Consider the following 16,251-nt stretch of genomic DNA (forward strand, 5'->3'; position numbering starts at 1 on the left):
GCCTCTCCGCCTGGATGCGCCCCTCTCTCCGCGGTGTGCCGTCGGTACCGCTGCCCGTGTCCCCCTGTAGCAGAATTCCACTGTTGCCGGAGAAAGGTCTAGGGACCACATATGGAAACTGGGGACCAGAATTTTAGGAAAAAGGAAAACTAAGCAGGCTGTCGTTTGATTTGCACAACTTGATGTTGTTCCTCTTCTTCTTTGCTTGATTTTTATTCCTATTATTTGGAGAAAGAGGGGGGCAGGAGGAGGGGGGTTGATCGTCCCTGGTTGGTTTATTTGTTTATTTATTTTTAAATTCTCCATCCTGTCTTCTAAGGAATGGCTGGTTTTTATGGCAGTCATGGCACTGGCTGATATTTGGCAGTATTTATCATTCTGTCCTTGATTTGGAGGTGTGTGTGTGTGTCTGTGTGTGTGTGTGTGGTTGGGGTGGGTGAAGTGCTTGGTTCTGCTGGTTTGAGTCTGTCCTCTCATTCCTTTTGGTACATTTAGTCCTAATTTCCCTAACATATCCCGGGCCCTGCCTGCCTGTCTGTCTTGCCTGTCTCCCATCAGAATACATGTGCTCAGCCTGATTCGTCAGAAGTGCTTGACATGATTCACTGATCCACCTGGGTTCACACCGAGCTAGCCATCACTGAATTGTGTTATCGTTAATTAGAGATCTGTGCTTTGCCTTCTTCAGGGAGTGTTTTAAAGAAATCAGGCCGCCAACTGTGTTAGTCTTAACAACACTCCACCCACCCCCCTATGTTTCTTCATTCCTCTTCAGTATGAATTAATTCACCCTGCGTGCATGCGGGTGCTCGTCCATGCACAGGTGCGTGAAAGTTTAAGTTTGCGAGCGAGCGAGTGTGTTGTGTGTGTGTGTGTGTGCGAGAGAGCAGGAGAATGACAGTGTAGGCTGTGTGTGACAGACTCTGTGAGTGGAAAAAATATATATAAATATATATATTTTTCACAAAAAATCAAGCGCTCCCATGCACATCACATCACCGTTGAAGCTGTGAGGATTGTAATACGTGTAACTGTTTGAGTCGGTTCAGAAAGCCCAAATCAGGTCTAAAAACAGCCCCGGAGAAGCTGAGCAGAATCCTCCATCTTCTCCTGATCTGGGCCTTTTTCAGAGTTTGACGTTTAGAGGCCTTCCAACTCAACAAAGTAGGCCTAGATCCCAGACCAGGTCTCTTGTGGGATCTGCTTGAAGCCTGTGTTTTTAGGTCGACTTTTTTTTTTCTAGAGCAGGGCAACTTACTGCCGTTTGAGGACTCGAACAGCTTCAGAGCTGAGGGTTCTGCTGTCATTGCCAAAGTCTGTTTGACCCCCCCTCACCCCCCTTGCTCTGTTGGGTCAAACAGCGACAAATCCACCTCAGAGCTTCACCCTTCCCTTCATTTTTTCACCCTTTTGAAGAACCCCCCCAAAAACCAACCATACGATTTCCCCCGAGCTCCCCGAACTCCCCCGCCCCCCCAGCCGCCCCCCGCCACCGTCGCCCGCCCGACGCCGCCCACCCCCCGTTTTCCGAGCTGGCGTGGCGACGCAAACTCACAAATATTTACTTCCTGTACATCAAGAGGAAAGGGGGCCCCCCTTTCGTGGAATGCGGCAACATGGGCGTGTTTGACCGCGGGGTTCAGATGCTGCTGACCACGGTGGGGGCCTTCGCTGCCTTCAGCCTCATGACCATCGCCGTGGGGACAGACTACTGGCTGTACTCGCGCGGCGTCTGCAAGATCAAGAGCAACAACGAAAACGAGACCAGCAAGAAGAACGAGGAGGTGATGACGCACTCGGGCCTCTGGAGGACCTGCTGCTTGGAAGGTGAGCTGGAGCTGTGCTGTAGAAGTCACACATATGCGTATATACATGTGTGTGTGTGTATATATATATATATACACACCAACAACACCACACACAGGCACACAAGCAGATCGATCCCTGCATGCCCACACACACATTCACACAGTCCTGCAGTTGCACTCACATGCCTACACATAGGCTCACATGCCCACACTATTCTGTATGTACTCTGCATCCATTCCCACACTATCTGTCTATCTATCTGTGTGACATCATTCCTTCTTTGTGTGTTGAAATGAATGCAGCTTCTTCCTGAGCAGTGATTTGGATGGCTTGTCTACCAAATGGTCACATCCTTGTCCGCGGTTTTGGGGCTGCCCTCATGGTCTGTCATGGCCAGTGTGGCCAGAATGTCTTTTTAATTGTCCCAGCAGAGAGCAGCCTGGCCCACTTAGCAAACTGCCACAGCGGGCTCCACATGGCACACACGGTCCAGCCAGGTGTACAGCTAAGTTTATCTCCGCGGCAGGCTGATGAACCCATATTTCTTACTTACGTCTATGTGGGGGGAGCAATTCAGCGATCACAGTAATCCCTCCTGCTCTCCATACTAGTCTTGTAGATGTAGATGGGGAGCGAAATCCAAAATCCTTGCATCACAGAGGGGAAACCAATGTGATGCATCAGCAGGGCTTATTTTAGAGCTGGGGTTATTGGGATTCTACTAAAAAAAAAAACAGAACAAGGAAAAAAAAGTCAGTTTTAACTTTTTTGATTGTAAATCTATGGAGGTGCACTGCTGTGTTCAAAATACTGGCTGCAAAGGGATAATGAAAAAAACCCTGCTATACAGCCGTGTTTGGGAGCAGAGATGGATAGAAAACTGGCATGAATGTGTCTTTGATGTGTGCAGGAAGAGCGGTTTTTGGTGGAGGGAGAGAGAGGGGAAAGCATATGCGAGTTTGCAGTGTGAGTTTGTGATCATACAAAAGGAAAAGCTGTGAAGTGTCTCTGTGTGCGAAAGCGTCTTTGACACATGCACACAAACGCTCGCACTGCAGAGGGTCACGCACACACACGCGCACACTTTACATACGGCATTCATGTTCAATCGGTCGTGATCATAAATCACGCAATATCAAGCCCACAGATTCGAGTGACGGAGATTCACTGCATTTGTGGGATTTCTCCCACGATTCAGCGAGGCTGCACGATTGCTCTGTTCAACGTTAGCCCGGACGGGCGTTTGGGAGAAGGAGGGATAGAAAGCAAGAAGCTCTGTGTGCAACACGGTGTTCGCACGTTGAATCGGGCCTTGAAATCAGCACCTTTGTGATAAATCTGACAGAAAACGACATGTTGCTGAGTCTGGTTTGATGTCATAATCAGCACCTACCTATTACTCATGTATATGTGTGTGTGTGAGACTGTGTGTGTGCGACAGTGAGGATGCTGTGACGCGCCGCTCCCTGATTGTGACCTCACGTTGTCACACCGGTCGAGCCATGAAGCCTGATCCTGTCGCACACCTTTGTTATTCATGCTCACAGAAATGATTAGAAGACGAGCTTGTTATCAGTAAGTCCTGTAGATTCTGTCCTCATATTATTTATTTCTTTTCAGTTTCATGGCAAAGATAGAAAAGACGTGTAGTGAAACTTAAAATGACAACTCCAGCTGCTTCTTTCACTTGATCATCAAATTTTAAATGTTTTTTTCCATGGCACAACATCATGTTGTATTCTCTTCTTTCTCAGCTCTCCTGCTGTTTGACTTCATGGCATTAAACTCTGATCTCATACAATAATCTCACCTTATTTTTCCAGAACATCTTAAATTATCCCTTCATCACTTCTTTCTTTTTAAAAAAAAAAAAAGTTCATAGAGGTGATCCGGTGGCAGATGAAGCTGCAACATCACACACTAATTTTCAAAACTTAATTACATCAGAACATCACTGACATCACTTTTTTTGCTCAATATTGTTGTATTTCCTAAAAAAAAATGTATCCTTTAACCAGGTTTTTATATCCTGGACTAACAGCACTACCGTCATTGTTCCTATCTAACAGAAGCTGATGGCACATCTCTCACAAAATTGTCCAGTTCTGGTCAAATCTTAGCGTAGAACTAATCAAAGGAAATACATCATATCTATAGTTTTGTCTAAAATATCAGTTTCAAATATGATTTAATATTTCCTATGTCTCTGAAGCTTTGTAGGACTCCTGGTTGTACACGTATTGACTCTGTATGTAGGTGATGAGGTCATGTCTGGCCAGACACCATCATGTCTTGGTCGATCCTTTGACCACGTGCAAGGTAAACGAAAAAAACCCTCATCTTTCCTTTTTCTCTTTGTAAATGAGCTCATCTAGTGCTGGACAAAAACATGAAGGGCCGTGTTCATGATTAATCAGAGATTTAAATCAAAAGAAGATATTTTTTTAACTTGGGAAAGCACAGGTGGTTTAGTTCCACCACATGTCCCATTAAGCCATGGTAGTAAACCAGCATGCATCATTAATACACCTGCGCATCCCTTGCTGGGAGGACTCCAAATGTCTGCCATGAGAAAGATTACAGATAACAGCGTAACCTGTGCCCAAGACCTGGAAGATGTAACACTTTTTCGTCTGTCTGTTTTACACGAGTTAAACTACAGCAATAAATGTAACTGTGGTTTTTAATTCGACTTGATCTCAACAGAACACTAGCCCAGGAATAGCACAGTGCTCCCAATAACTGAAACAAACAGTTGCTAATGCTTGCTCATTCAGCGAAACACCAACCAGGTTATGAAAAGCGCTTAAAGGTCCTATACCACATTCAGAGAATCAGGTCTAGGCTCTTTTTTTAATATTGCAATTTCGCTAGAAACACAATTCAAACGGTTGCAGATAGAAGAGAAGATTTGGGATCATGGCATTCAAAGCATTCACAGGTCCACAGATGGAAAAATCAGCTTTGAGATTACAAAATGACCAAAATAAGTCCTGGTGTCCTGTGTGAGTCTTGGGTGATAAAGGTTTAGAGCACAACAGTGAACCAAACTGAAACCTAACCCTCAGTCACCTCAGTCGCTATATTAAGGTAACAAACTTTCTATAAGCTGTCTATGTAAAAAAAAATACACTTATCAGTGGCAACACAGCCTCAGTTAACCCAAACTGAATTTCCCACTGATGGCTACCTCCATCACCGCTCAGGTGCTAACACATCTGTTGCAAAAAGAAATACACTGGACAACACGGATCTTTGGTTTTGCATGAAAAGTGAAACGTACTTTCCTTCCAGCATTTATATTTTCACCCTGCAGCCTGAGCACTGTTTTAAATTTTAGCCCAGAAACAAAAGGCAGCGTATTTCACACAACTCTTCTTGCTAGCTTCTCTATTTTAAACAAAGGGCTCATTTTGTGCAGGTGTGATAACAGCTACGAGTGATCGGCCATGTGTCCACGTTATGCAATCATTTTTGAGCGCGGGTCACGGATAACAAATGTTGCACGTAACGCCGGTTGGTTTATGAACGTAGGTACAAAAAAAGGGCCAAAAACCGAAGAACTTGGCACCGAATTTTTAAAAAATTGTGTCAAATCAACGACACGTTCGCGGATGTGAACGCGGCCACGCCAACTCGCTCCATGTGATATGCTTATTTTCCTCGCTAAGTGGCTTTACTTTTCACACTCTAGGCTCGCTCTGTGTCCTTGGCACCAGAGATTTGAAATGGTTAAGAGCAGAGAGGAATCTGAGAGAGATCCAGCTTGCTCTGTTGTGCTTCGCCTTCAGAGCTACAGTTGCTTTATGGCTGTGTGGTGCAGAGAAGAGAATGAGAGGGAGGAGAGGAAGAATTGGGAGGTGTTGAGAAAGAGAAAAACGGAGGTGGTGGTGGTGGAGGGGGGCAAGAGATAGAAAGAGCAGGCAGCCCTGGTTTGCTGTCACACCCCCTCAGGCATCCTGTGCTATCTTTAACACACAGGCCCACGTTCTATCTAACCTATCTTGCCCGCCTTTTAACATAAAACGTCACAGCGTGACAGTGATTTTACATTAGTGCTAGATACGTGATGTAAGTGATTTGTAGAAACTACTGAGTGAATGTTAAAGGTTTTGTCATCACGGTGAAACGCTGGCGTCACAACAACACCAAAGATCGCACGCAGCACTGTCACGTCGAGCTTGTGTTCGTTATTGCAGTTGTGAATGTTTCTGCTTTAAAGCTCTGCTCTGTATACAGATGGAAAAGTGCCTGTGTCTTTCTGCGTGAGGCAGGGCTCTGTCTCCATATTGGAGTGCATTACGGCGATGACATTAATTATGCTAATAGCCAACAGCTCCGGTAGCGTTGCCGTGCTAGATCGTCAACAGAGCCTCTCCACGCTGCCTCTTTATCTAAAGCCCCAGATAGTGATATGCCAGGATAGGGGAGTAACTAATTACATGGGATCCAGAATACAAAAATCCAGCTACTGACACAGAAAAAATATGCAGACCAACTCTTTATCTAAAGCCCCAGTAAGTGCATCAGTGGATGGAGAGCACAAATGGCTTGTAATCAGATTACAGTAGTAATCTGATTGGACAAAAAAAGTCATGTATCTTTCATATCAAGCACTAGTCAGAGAGTCAGTGCAGGGAGGGACGGCCGACTGCAAAAGAACACCCACTGCTTTATCGGATGCTTCATTACTTGATATGGGGAGCGGGAAATGATGATTACAAACAGATTTACTCCAAAGTCACCTGATAATGTGCGATCTGGGATCTGTAGGCTCCGAGTTCCAACCAGAAATAAATGAAATGATGCAAACTGTTAGACTGACAGGCTGAACTTCCACTGTGGTTACCTCAGTGTTTTCTATACAGTTATTTATAAGTCTATGTTGTTAATTCAGTTTTGTTTATACGGCATCAAATCACCACAACACTCACCTCAAGTTATGGGTGTTAGATTTTTTTCAGGCATTATTGTAGATTAGAGCTTTCTGCATATTTTATGATGATATTTAGGGTTATGTTTAACACAGAAGTTAACCCAAAGTTAACCCAAAGTGCTCATTTTCATGTCTCCAAAAAAATCCAGGTTCAAAATACACGAGAAGCTGAAAGGTGTGCTTTATTGAGTTAATTAATTATTGTGGAAAATTAAAAAAAAAACAGTGATTTAGTGATCGATAAAATGTGTTTAGACTTTGCAAACTGCTGATGATTCATCCCATAAATCACGACACACTGCTTTCCTGCATGTAAGCTGTCTTTACAGGTCAGAAATATCAGCATCTGTATTGGTATCTGTATCTGCAACATTGGCACTGTACTGACTTGCAGTATTGCACAGGACTAGTTCTAAAAAATACCTTTGTGTTGAGGCTACATTCAAATATTAAGTCACTTACTGAGAATTATGCCCTATTGTTGTCATCTCCTTAGCTTAAAATGAACCGAATTACAATACGTCCTTCCCCTGAGGTCAGTACATCCAATGTAGTTCACAAGAAATTAATAATCAGGAACCATAAAATGTTGCAAATGTGTAAACCTGTCCCCTCCTACAATAACACAAACTCATGCTAAGGAGAGGAAAGGTTGAAGACGTAGCTGCTTAATAAAATGCTACAAATCCTAAAAAATGTCTGAAAGAGGAGTGCTGGTGTAAGAAATAAGAACCGTTGTTCTGTCTCCACACAGAGGCCTGCAAACAGTCAGCATCCAGCAGCGCTCTGTGGGCGTGCTGCTGTTGATACTGTAATAGAAGTGACTGACAGGTCAAGGCAGCTGTCAAACCACAGCCACCCAACTACTGGAAATTCTTCTCAACAGAGACAACAAAACCTATTTGGAATTATTTTTAGCCTTATAACTTATTTAAAGAAAATGCCCCACTTTTTTCCCATAATCCCTGTTGAGAACATGAAGTCTAAACACGCCTGTACACACCGGACACGCAAAACTTGTGTAAATGTTTAGTGCATTAAAAATACTTTAACTCCTCTGTTCTTATTGCAGCCATTTACAGTGACTTCAAAATTTCATAGGATGAATTGGAGGCATGTTTTTCTGACCAAGCTTGATTTTTCTGAATTTTCACATGTGAATAAACAGATTTGACCAATCAGACCACTGCATTTGGCAACAAGCGCGCTCGTAGCTCAAAACGGAGATGGTAAAAACCTTAGACGCACAGCTGTACGCTGCTGCAGGTCAATAGGCCCTCTGAAATGATTTCTCTGCCTCTTCAAATGTGATCCAGCTCTCCCAAAAACAGTTCAAACTGCCTCACTGACATCCTGAAATACGTAACAAAGCGGTCGTGATAGCTCAACTATTGGATGAAACCATGAAATTCTCCCTGCTGCTGAGTGCTCGTGAGATTTCAGTGAAAATTCTGAATTTCAACTGATTTTTCAAGCAGAAACACAAAGATGTTCATGTTTCTGAGAGTTCGTTCCACAAGACGTAAAATACAGAGAGGAGAATATTTAACCCTTGTGTGGTGTTCGTATTTTTGTTACTCAGCCAGTGTTCATGGGTCTGGTGGACCCGCTAGAGTTTTGGCTTTCCAAATTAACACTATCAAACAATTTTATGTTAAATTACTCAACAGATGTTTACTTCATCCCAATTACAAGCCATATGAACAGCAAACATGGTTAATTTTTTCCCTTTACCTTTGTTAGATCACATTTATGAATTAATGTGCTTCTCGTTTTTTTTTTTTTTTTTAATAAAATGTTATAAAAAAAAATCAGTTATAATCAAGTGGAGTGAGTGGAAAGACAACACATTTACACGTGAAGCAATATGTTTCACAACTAAATGGGATCAGCTGCTCATCAATGGTGACATTAGGCCCAGGGTTGTAAAACAGGGGTAGGTGGTGCACACACTTATCCCACACTGTCCTGATGGCAGCTAGCTTGTCTCTCTGCCGTCGAGCTGGTCTGTCGTCCTGGTTATCAAAACGGATAATCCTGGAAATTTTGTTGAAGTTTTCCAGAGACATTGATGCACGGAAAGGTTCTTGCCGGTTTCTGCATCCCACAGGATTCTGTCGATTCCCCTTTGGACCTGAAAACTCCTGCGAGGATAAGAACCCCAAAGTAGGCCTGCAGATCAATTTGGTCCATCTCCTTCCACCTCTCTCCAAAAACACACCTTCCTTCTAGATTACTGCAATCCAGAATAATTTTCTGGATGGAATCTGGGATGAAAAGCTCAAATGAAGACTTGATGTCCTGCACATGAGTAACTGTCAGCCGTGTTGGCCCTGGCTTATCACAGTAACAGCTCTGCAGGGTGGCTCATTTCTTGGGCAAGAAGACCATTCAGTTTCACCAGTTATTGACATCCGTATTTCTTCACTTGCTGTCTGGTGGGCTTGTTCTGGTCCTGGAGCTGGCAGCAGATGGGGTACTCGTCTTCGTTTTGTTACTAAATGGTGCTCAACCTCATCCTCTTCTTCAAAGTCACTGTCAGACTCTGAATTTTCAGAAATGTGAAATATTCTGAAACCTCTTTGTCAGCATCATCATCAGAAGCTCCTCTCTCTTCCAAAATCAATTGGATGGCCCTCGCAGCAGATAATCTTTTGCCATCTTGATCAGTTGTGATAAAGAACCACACTGGCAAAGTCTTATTTATAGTATTATGCCCCTAATTTGCAGGTGGGACAGGGGATGAGAAAATAAAATTTGGATCCCTCAAGAAAGAGGGTAAAATGTGCGGGAATGTAAGAGCAGACGGTGTTGATAGTTGAATTTTCAACAATGTTGCAACTTTGTGCGAGAGCAGGAGGGGAAGAAAACACTATCAGCAGCACCAGAAAGGAGAAAAACAGAGTGTGGGAACACAGGACCTACACTTTCAACACTTTTATTAGACCTGGGTCCAGTGGACCCGAACACCTTGTATGTAATGTAAATGCGTGGGGGGAGGTACAGTATGAGGTCACTGAAAATTAGTTCAGATTTATGTTCTTCACAGAAAATAAGCCAAAGCCAATGAATTTCAGGTTGAAAAAATAATTAATTGTTAAATTTTTCTTTTGAAAAAAACTGAGAACGGGTCTCACAGACCAGAACACCATACAAGGGTTAAATCAGACTTACTGGCATTTCCGACACGCGAATTATAGAAAATGTAACCCCCCAAAAAATGTCGTCTTTTGTGCTAGATATCAACCCAACTTTTAAGAACCCAACGCATGCTATTTTGTAAGCTAGTTAGTAAATCTGTCCGAAAAAGCAGCAATTTTGCTTTATGCTGTTTCCTCTCAGTGGTGCAGTGGCTGTCACGGTCACCACACAGGAAGAAGGTCCTGGGTTTGAATCCACCAACCAGCTGGGGCCTTTTCTGGGTGGAGTTTGCATGTTTTCCCTTCATAGGTTTTCTCTGACTTCCTCTCAAAGTCCAAAGACCTGCGCGATAGGTGATTATCGTTGTGCTTCAAAATTAGTCGTTGGTGTGAAAGTGAGTGTGAATGTGTATCTGTCGCCCTGTTAGCCCTGTGACAGACTAGTGACCTTTCCAGGGTGTACACCATCTTTCACCCTGTGACAGAATTAGGAAAGCATGTATGAAAATGGACGGACGTTCCTTCCTAAAGAGTCAGAGAAAATTGAGATATGCTGCTGCTTTGACAAACTGGCACATCAGTCAAAATGACATGTTTTACTATTACACGACCACATAAAACTTCTTAACCAGTTCAGTTATATTAAACTGGTGACAAGTGTAAAGTATTTGCCACAACAGCCCAGCTGTGCAGATGCTGCTGGTTTGTTCTATGAAGAAAAAAGTAACAAGTAACGTATGGTTACTTTTTTACTTATGACTTATTTATTACAGCAATAAAAGTTGACACAAAAATGTTCTGGGAGTCCTCTCCCAGTGGGGCTGCCATCTTTAGATTAGTCCATGGAAGTCCTGTAGGGCAACCCTGACAGGCGAATCTGGCTATAGGATCTTACAGTAGAATCAGTTGGAACAGGCAGAATTAATCTTTAAATCTATATATATCACATATGACAACTTTACTTTTGTGTATATGTGTATTTTACACTTGTGTAAAAGTGCACACAGTATCCTGGAGCAGCCTCCTAATATCCTTGCAGCCATTACTCGTCCTCTCGGACCCCCACACTCCTCCATCCAGCAGCTATCGAGTCTGCTCCAGTTGGATCCGCTCAGCGTGCCTGTCATTCTGGACGGATGGCCCCGTGTCGGTGGTCCAGCTGTGGAGGCAGGCTCCACAGATCCAGCCTGTCGTGGGTTTCCGTGATGGATCTTGCCCCAGGACAGTCTCTCGTTCGTAGGCACAGACCGGAGCTGCCCTGGGGGCCCTAGCCTTGACAGGTGGAGCTCAGCAGGCTCTAAATGTTGCTATTAATCTCCATCACGGCGGGTTTGAGAGCGAGCGAGGTGTGTGTGACAGCAGATATGTTTCTGGGAATGAGGTGTGAGTGTCTGAGAGTGTGCTGCGAGTATGTGTTTGTACCACCGTCAATTTTAGCTTTCATCACACTCAAAATCATTTCGCTGCTCAAGCCATCTGAACCGCCTGAACCTTTAAAAACCCTGCCACGTCGAATAATTTCCATCTATGCAGCACTCGCCTGGACTGACAAAAACACAGGCTGTGCGCTATGTACACCTGTAAGCTTATGTGTGCGGATATGTATGTATCGCAAAGGATTGTTTAAAGACAGTGAGGGACTCTGTCATTGTGAGGCTGTCTTGTAAGGGTTAGGTTACCATGGAGATAAGCGTTTATTTTAGGCTAAAGACCTGATTTTGTATTTTTCTTCAGCCCCAGGTCAAAAGAATTGTTTTTAATATTTTTATTGGCAGGCTGAAAGTCAAAACACTGACCTGTTTGGTCAAAAACTGGAAGCCTCTGTGTTCTGCTCACCTTGTATGTTGCCATTGTGCACACACTTATACATTCTTGCATAATTACACTTATTCTGTGGTGTAACTTATATAACTGTACGCCATAACAGAGAACTGTAATTGGAAGTTAATAACCATGCTGCATGGCTACAAATACTTGCTGTGCGTGCATAAACTCTGTGAAGTGAAGAATTTAACTTACAGAAAAGCGACAAGTGACCTCAGGCTGACTTTTATTTATTCATTTTCTTTTAGTAATCCTGCATCCCATTATCACAGGCTTGTAAAAGCTAATGAAAACTGGCATTAGAATTAAAAAGGAAAAAATAATAATACAATCATTTGGGTTTAAGAGCTTAAGTTCTATTTGGTTGTTTTTTTGTTGTTGTTGTTTTGATTACATAATATAACTGGAAAAACATTAGTGCAGTAGTTTAGTACAGGAAGCGGGTCCTGGGCTCGACTCCACCATGTGGCGTTTACGTGTTCTCCCAGTGCCTGCGTGGGTTCCAGGTACTCCAGCTTCCTCCCACGGCCTAAGGGCATGCATGTTGGGTTAATTGGTAATTCTGAATTGTCTGTAGGTGTGAACGTGAGTTTGAATTATTGTCTGTCTCTCTGTGTTAGCCCGGTGATAGACTGGCAACCCATCTAGGGTGTATCCTATGACATGTGGGATAGGATCCAGCCCTGCCGAGACCCTAAAGTGGATAAGTGGGAGAACACGGATGGATGGATAAACCCAGAAATTGTGTTTTTCCTGTCTGTGTCCTTGAGCACCCGAGTCATTGTCATGACCGTGAACAAATGTTTTACATGGGTTTTACCACTTTTTCTCAGAGGCATGTTTATATAAACATACACCATTACTCCCCCCAAGACAGCCCAAGATCCAAATGGAGCAAATTAAAATGAGAAAAACTATTTTAATTAATTTAGTTTATATTACCCCAACCTTCTCTGTGTTAACCAATTAATGCAGTCAGTCCACTTCCTTTTTGTAGCAGTGTTGCTTGTCCTCTTTCATGGCATTGCTGGGCATCTATGGCCACATGACACGGCGTAACTATGGTGATGCAGAGCTCTGTTGGCAGCACAAGGCCGGCTGTCACACAGGCATCACGGCCTCTCAATCAAAGCGACTGTTTACGAGCACTCACACCACCTGGGACTGACACACACACTCCAGTCCGCGCCATGGGAGGGGCATCAATCACACACGCAGCAAACAGCTACGTGCAAAAGAGCGAGCGCACGCACAAGTGTAGTAGAGACACGACAACACACAAGCATTGTTCTAAATAAGGCAATGAAACTAATAATAACAATAAATGGACAGTTTTGCAAAACCTTCACAGCAATAAAGAAAAAAGTAAATAAATAAATACAAAAAAATTAAATAGTTAAAGGAAATATGACAACAATCTAAACATATAAACCCCATATGGAAAAGAAATAGTAAAAGCTTATAAAAGACTTGCATAAGATGCCTACTTCATGTGGTGAATCATATAAGGCTTATATGCAGGGATGGGTACCGGTGTCCGGTGCCATGATGGCACCGGTTCTGACATAAACGGTAGTAACCAGACCGAAAAGCAGCGTACATTTCGGTGCTTTATTTCGGTGCTTTTTTTTCCTGAGCTGTGATACACTTCTAGCCAATAATTTTACGTTTCCGAGGATAGTAGGCGGGTCCAGGTACGTACGTTCTGTTAGAGCAGAGCTACAGATTAAAAATGCCCAAGGCGAAGCGGTCAAAAGTCTGGCTGTACTTCACAGCAAAAGATGCAAACTCAGCAGCCTGCAACAAGTGCTTTAAGCTGATACTGTGATACTGTCAAAGGAGGTAACACCTCGAATCCGATGAAACACCTGGCGACGCATAGCATTTTTTTAAAAGCAGAGAAATGCGCCGTATTTGATAGCTCGCTGCGAGACCTCACACTGTGCACGTTGGGTGGGTTGCCAGTTATCGGACCCGGAGCAACATCCCCCAAAAACCCGAAGAATAGAGTCCTGGCCCCTAGCCCTGCCAGTATAGCAGAAATGATGAGGATGATGATGGCAGCAGAAGCCGTTCTTCTCTGCGTGAGTCGCTTAATGTTGTTTGAGTGTAATTTACGTTGAGTAGGCTAACCACGTTATTACATTAATGCATGTAAGGTGAACTAGCAAACATGATCATAGCTACATGCGGCTGTCTTCTTGTTTGATGGCAGATACTCCCTTCACCCTGGACAAAAAGGCTAAAATGACCAAAGAAAAAGTGGGAAACAGCTGAACATGAGAGGTTTTTGGACAAAGTTTGTGTTTTTTTCCATTGATTAAGCACTGCTTCCAGCCAAGAGTGATACCATATATGCCCCATAGCTGCAGAAAAGGCTAACATTGTTATCTTTTTACAAAAAAACAAACAAACAGCTGAACATGAGAGGTTTTTGGACAAAGTTTGTGTTCTCCATTCTTTAAGCACCGGTTCGAGCACCGTTTAAGCACCGGCACCGTTTCAAAAGTACCGATTTGGCACCGGTATCGGATAAAACCTAAACGATACCCATCCCTACTTATATGATTTACTCATGAAAGTGGCCACTTTCTCATTACTTTCATATATTGTTTTAGTAAGTATCCAAAACATACAAGTTTCATTATATAATTTTTCAAGGGAAAGATTTATATATATCTTTTCCATATGGGACTCAATGAAACGATTCATTGACATATTAACTGTTGATTGTTTACCACAGAATTGAAGTTTGAAGAATATCAATATCTTTAACCTCTAAAGGCAGCTTATTTGTAGGAGACAGCAGTATGTCATGATTTATAAGATGAATTATCGTCTTTCCAAATTCCAAAACACATTTTAATGACCAATAAATCCCTGTAAATGTTTACTTTCCGCAATAATCAATCAACACAATGAAATCAGCTTTTACAAAAAACAGACGTGAGAGTCAACAAAAAAAGGTTCAGCCATCTGTCATGTTTGAGGCATACTTTTTCATTTGCAAAAAAATTTATTCATTTAGCAAAATCCACTGGTTCTACATACTGAACTGGGAGGATCAGATCCGATACCAATACCGGTGTTTATTACCAATATTTGGATCAATCTGCCCACCTCTAATGATGCGTTGGTAAACATGCAGATGTAGTTCATAAATGTGTGAACATAATCCATTAGTAAAATCTTAAAAATTCAAAATATTTTCATGTACTGTATAGTCAAATACTAAAATTATTCCAACCTTTAACCAAACTTTTTTTTCAGTCTCAATACAATTATATACACAAGTCATTTCTGATCAGTAATAATTTTCATGGAGGACAATATCCAGGCAGAGGACAGTGAGCACTAACGTAATTTTAATTTGGTGGGTATTTTTGAAGAAAGACTGTTGTTTTTAGACTGAATACATTTACATTTTGAATCAAATCAAATCCCTCATTATATTTGTAAATCTTTTTTGATATGTTTGGGGTCACAGGGCATCCAAAGCCTCCAGTGTTAACATTAAAATTGCTTTTGAAAACTACAGCAGTGTGTCCGGTCATGTGTTTGTTCTGCGGATGCTGAAGTGTTTCACTAACAGGGTTATGCAACAGGACAAAGCTGTTAGCAGACTGTGGTGTTACAAGAGGAAGGTGTGCCAGAGCGATGTAGTAGCAGCACTATCCTGCACATGTGCATTATTTCTGTAGTGTAAGCCAATCCTTGACTGTTAAACCACACCGAAACGATCTATAGGCTTTATTTTAAATAATCCAGAATGACTTGCATTGTATTACAATCTGTGTTGTCACAGATTGTAAGAGCCCAGCCTCTTACAGTAGTAACAGTAACAGTATGTCACATTCTTTGTTTTACAGTATAGTAGGCTGACTGTGGTGTAGTGGGGATCTGTTGGCACCTCCACACAGTCTGTTTAACGCCTGGTGGGAGAGGTGCTGACAGGCCGACTGCTCCCTAATCCTGCAGACAACAGGAGTCAAAGGGAATGACCAGGCAGTGCATGTATGTGCATATAAACCTGTTACATTTACATTTGCAAAGAGTATTTGTGGTCACATGGTGACGATGCAAACACTCTTTATTGTTAGAAGGAAAAATACTACAACATCCATGTGCTCATTAGATAGAAGTCACGAGAGCCTGTGACCCTGCCCACATCAGTCACAGCAGAGCGACAGCTCGAGTGGGCTGCTGTCATTACGAACACAGGGTAAAGCCGATAAGAAATCTGCATTAGTAGTAACATATGGTCGAACTGATGGAGTAACAATGCTGTCATCTCTAAGCCACATGACTCATAAACATAATGCCTGTGTGTGTGTTCACAGTCTCACTTTCCTGTAAACAATACATTAGTCAATTGATTACCTGATAGTAAAATAAGCTGATCTCAGCACAGCACACGCAATATGAGTTAAACGTGGACTGCTTGCACACATTTAAGACGCAAGCACATTGCGCACACGCAGCCAAACTAACGTTACCCGCACGCATGCACGTTATGTAATTGTGTTCTCACATTCATTGTGT

General features: G+C 42.7%; 1 protein-coding gene across 1 annotated transcript in view; it reads left to right on the forward strand.

The window, feature by feature from the left end:
• Positions 1 to 1,491: 1,491 nt before the first annotated feature.
• The window catches only part of cacng2b (calcium channel, voltage-dependent, gamma subunit 2b), a 68,969-nt gene continuing 54,209 nt past the window's right edge, over positions 1,492 to 16,251 (forward strand). The window contains exon 1 of the mRNA XM_085276118.1: positions 1,492 to 1,827. Coding sequence (XP_085132244.1) covers positions 1,617 to 1,827 — 211 coding nt within the window. The 5' untranslated portion in view covers positions 1,492 to 1,616. The remainder of the gene's footprint in view (positions 1,828 to 16,251) is intronic.

This window comes from Mchenga conophoros, linkage group LG6 (assembly GCF_057382185.1).
Source record: "Mchenga conophoros isolate Kocher_MC1m ecotype Shallow Benthic linkage group LG6, M_conophoros_male_GT1.1, whole genome shotgun sequence".
Taxonomy (NCBI): Eukaryota; Metazoa; Chordata; class Actinopteri; order Cichliformes; family Cichlidae; genus Mchenga; species Mchenga conophoros.